Source organism: Apis dorsata, unplaced genomic scaffold (genome assembly GCF_000469605.1).
Source record: "Apis dorsata unplaced genomic scaffold, Apis dorsata 1.3 scaffold_199, whole genome shotgun sequence".
Classification (NCBI taxonomy): domain Eukaryota; kingdom Metazoa; phylum Arthropoda; class Insecta; order Hymenoptera; family Apidae; genus Apis; species Apis dorsata.
This window is the reverse complement of record NW_006263483.1, coordinates 425961-430621: the sequence shown is the minus strand read 5'-3', so window position 1 is coordinate 430621 and position 4661 is coordinate 425961. Positions and strand designations below refer to the sequence as shown.

Genomic DNA, 4661 nt, shown 5'->3' with positions numbered 1-4661 from the left:
AAAAATAAATTATCAATCATTATATTTTTATGCTGAATATATTAATATTTAAAATATTTGTAATTAATAAATATTTGATTTTGTTAATAAATTAATGAAGTATAAAGATTATAATTTTATATAATAATAATAAGATTTTAATTTTATTAAAAAAGACTTATGAATATATTATAAATTAAAGATACTTATAAAAATAATCATATAAGTAGAAGAATTTTAAATTCTTAAATATTATTATTATTGATAAAAGTGTCTTTAAAAATGATAAAAATATATATAATTAAATTAATTTATTAAATTAAAAATATTTTTTATCATTACTTTATATGCACACACTATTTTATATTATAATTATACACAAATTTTCTAGTCTTATATTTTATTAAATATTATATAAAACAATATTATTGTATGATTATTGCATGATAATGATAAATATAAATATGTCATCATGCTGTTTTAGAAAGCACAATTTTTAAGCATTTTTTGATTTTTTGTATTATTTCTAATGAGTCGAACAGAAACTGCTTTGGGGATAAAATTGGTTTATTTCTTCTTCTAACACGTATTATTATTCGGGTATTATTCGTATTATAAATTAATAATAAAACACAATCAGTAGAATTACTAAATTAGAAAAAGAAATCAATACATATATATATATATATATGTATTTAGAATAACAATAACAATAAATATTACATAATTTCTGTTTTTATACAAAAATATATAATATATAAAAAATGTAAAATACATAAAATATTAAAGTAAGAAATTGAAAATGAACAGTAAGTTATAAGAAAATATACATGTATATTAATATTGCATGCACACATCTTGTAGATGCGTTGCATGTATCTTATAGTGAAATTTTGTTACTATTTTATCATTAAAATTTGTTTAGCTATTATGAAAATTCATGTCATGTTATGTTATATTATTACAATTAAATATCATGTAGATAATAAAAAATTCATCTTTTTATTTTTAATTACACATACATATTATATACATATATATTTGTAAACGTTAATTCACATTGATTATATCACATTGTATTATTTTATATAAGTTAATACACTATCAAATTTTAAGTCTGATTTGTATTATCTATTCTTATTTTGTACATAAGATTACTATTTAGTATGTACATTGATTATTTCCTTAATTAAAACTTGTATGCAATTCACTTTTGAGCCTTATTTACAAATTTTCCCTGCTTGCCCTCCTAATTGCAACCCTGTATTTGCTATTGCTAACTTTATATGGTTTGGTTGTTCACCTGTTATTTTTTCAAGTTGTGCAATGTATTTTAACAAAAGAGGACAGCATCCATATAGTTTCCATAGTAGAAATTTATAATTCTTTCAATTATTGCTCATTTTAATTTTTATTAATTATTATTTCTTATGATTTTTATTTCTTGTTCAAATAAAAATCATAATTTTTCTTAATAATCTCTTTTATTACATTTTATCGTCGAAATGTATTAATTTATAATGATTTTAATTGTAGTTAAAACATTGAAAAATATTGGTATTATTAAATTATTTAAATCGATTTCTTTAGAATATCTATTACTTTTCTGGCATTTTATTTATTCTTTCGCTTTATACTGGTGATTTGGTATAATTTTGTTCCCTTTTTTCCTTTTTCTTCATTTTATCTTAAACGCAACGATCGTCTATACGTACTCTTCTAATGAAGGATTTCTTATACGGATAGCTCGAACGTTAAATCGGTTCTCCTATGTATTCATTCCTCAGGCTGTAGACAAACGTGGGGTTGTACCTGCTCCTGTAAATGCTGGAGGCACGGTAAAACTTATACCATCGACACAAACTGCAGGAAAGCTTGGTTTTCATGTCGGCTCTGGTTCGACGATTCAAACATCTGGTATGCTGCCCTCGAAAAAGCCACCAGTATCTCGCGGCGTTCCTCCTCCAGTGCCACCGAATAAACCGGTAGTACCACCTAAAAAGGAGGCTGCTTATATTAGAAGGACTGAATCGCAGGCAACACAGGACGCCGTAAAACTTGGTAAACAAGCTGCGGCGCATCCTACTAGTGGATCTCCTGCTCCGCAAGTCCAACAGGCAATAGGAGCTTTTACTCAATCCTCCGATGAAGAGGTTAGTAATAAAGCTCCTCTGCCTTATTCATTTTATTAATGCGGAAGGATAATTCAACTTTATTACAAGTGCCAAAATATTTTAAGTGTTTCTGTATTCTTTTTCCTTGTTGAATTCTCTTCTTTTTGTCAATGAATTTTTATCGAGTTTTCAAAAAAGTTATATGCATAAATTATTAGAATTTATAAATGAATGTTCTGTTATGTGTATTTTTACTTAGAAAGAGCAATTTTATAGATAATTAAAATTGAATGTTTTTATAATTTACTATAAATATAAATTAAAGATTAAAAGATTAATTTTTTAGTTTTTTTTTCATTTATTTTTTATTTTTCATTTAACTATATTTTTATATTATTTTGAAGATATTAATTCAGAATTTTGTAAGATTTTATTGGAATATCATTTTGTATTCTTAAGATTTTACATTATTAAATATTATGTAAAAGAGAATAAATTATATAAAATAAAATTAAAGGATATTTACTTAAAAGATAAAAAAAAAATAATTTTAATAATTCTATAAAATAATTTTTTATTTTTTTATGTAACGTTAAATAACTTTTATGTAAGTTAATTTGTTTTTAATCTAAAAATTACGAAAAATATAGTAACAAGAATACTTTTTAAAGATGGTGTTCGATTAACTTCTTTGAATACTCGATGAATCGATGTTGTTCTTCTATTTGATCTCTCTTACAAGTGAGTACAATTCAGAACTCATGAATATGATTTCAGACAAAACCACGTTGATTTAACGGCGGGTACAAAAAAGAGTAAGCATTAGTAACATTTAAGAAAGTCTGAAAGCCGTGTTAACACGGATAAAACTTGGGGTATCGTGTTTTGGAACTACGCAACGCGGGATAACCCATTAAAACAACGTTTCTGAATCAACGAAAGAAACGTATGTGCTCGAACTACTTGTTCATCGATTGATTATACGTCGCGTACCATTACCTATTATTATTAATTCTCGTCGAATGAATCTATGGATCCATAGCGATACATCACCATCAACACGAATCTTGCTTGTAACATTGTACTATAGTCGAAATGAATCGAAACGGAATTATTTGAACTATTTAAGCTAGATTCTGTAGATTCTGTAGTTTATTATCCGCGATCTTTCCGAATTAACATTAAAAGTCATTAGATAAAATTAGTATCGTTGTAACGTGCTATTCGTAAGAAGGAACGATACTGTTAACAGTGGACGTGAATAATAAATGTTTATGCAACAGGGAACTTTAGACCATGTAATATGTTAATAAAACAAATACTTTTAGGTAGGGAAAGATATGGAAGGGTCATTTAACGTTAGATCATCCAATTGCAAAATTATTATCTATGATTTTTCCTTTGTCCTCTGTAATTTGATTGATTGATTGATTTTGATGATTTTTTTTATAATCATATATCGAAAATAAATATAATAATTTTAATATATTATACAAATAAAAGTATTTTAATGAGCTTTCTTTATAAAGTTTATTCTATTTTTCATAATTCGCTGATAGATTTTGATTCGAACATTTGATTTCATTTAAACAATTGATCGATTTAACGCGAGATGACCCAACAGTATATATGCTATAATCACTGCCTTGCCTGACGTAATTGCATTGCTAATATACCGACATTATGTCGGCGATAAAAAATGATTTTGAACAAGTAGCGAAAGGAACAACTTAATATTTTGCATCGTAAAAACTCGTCGATTTTGTTTATTGAAGCAACTCGTTCAAAAAATTACAAATGAGAATCATCTAATCGTTGTTCTTTTAACAATATCTATAAGCAAAATAATATTATTCAAAATTTACGCGATCATCATATCCATTTGGAAGTCTTTTACAGATATCATGACTGTTCATAATCAGAAATCAAAGACATAACATAAAAGCCAATTTATTTTCTATATTATTTCTATAAACATAATCATTAATTTGAGAAAAAATTTTTCAATGATACAGGCTAGTCGTGCAATCATGTTGAATAATAGTAATAATCAACGATTTTTATCGATCTACAGTGTTTCGTAAGATGCCGTTGTGTCAGGTCAGAACGAGTAATAATTTTTTAATCAAAAGTAAGGTAAAAATGTTCTTAATAGGAGACTCATATTACTTAATAAGAGACTCATCTATATATTTATTAAACGCGCAAACATGCCAAGTACTTACATGTACGATCGTTTGAGAAATTTTCCTAAGTGATCGTAGAAAAATATTAAGAATAATTTTCGGCTTTGAAAATTCTTTACCCGACGTGTACGGTACATCTTACGAAATCTCTGTACAAATTTCGTTCCCACAATGCAGAGTTTATAACAAGGACATGAATAAAATTATTCGTTTGTACACAGTTTCTCTTGTATAAATTATAAAATGGATGGAATTATGTTCTCATAAATGTATGAAATAAGTATGTACATACACACAGGTACACACATACAATCTTTTATTTATACTCATTCACTTAATCACACACGTATACATACACGCGCGCGCAGATAAAGAAAAGACG

The 4661-nt window shown here is 26.0% G+C and overlaps 1 protein-coding gene across 3 annotated transcripts in view; it reads left to right on the top strand.

Annotated features, from left to right (window-relative positions):
• Positions 1-2927, top strand: part of LOC102672152 (uncharacterized protein CG10915) — a 5973-nt gene extending 3046 nt beyond the window's left edge. For 2 of the 3 annotated variants that reach the window (XM_031510053.1, XM_031510054.1), the window contains one exon: positions 1767-2221. In XM_031510053.1, the coding sequence (XP_031365913.1) occupies positions 1767-2171 (405 nt within the window). In that variant the 3' untranslated portion in view covers positions 2172-2221. Of the gene's footprint in view, positions 1-1766; positions 2222-2870 lie in introns of those variants that run through there. The other variant, XM_006614887.2, reaches the window with a different exon arrangement.
• Positions 2928-4661: the final 1734 nt, after the last annotated feature.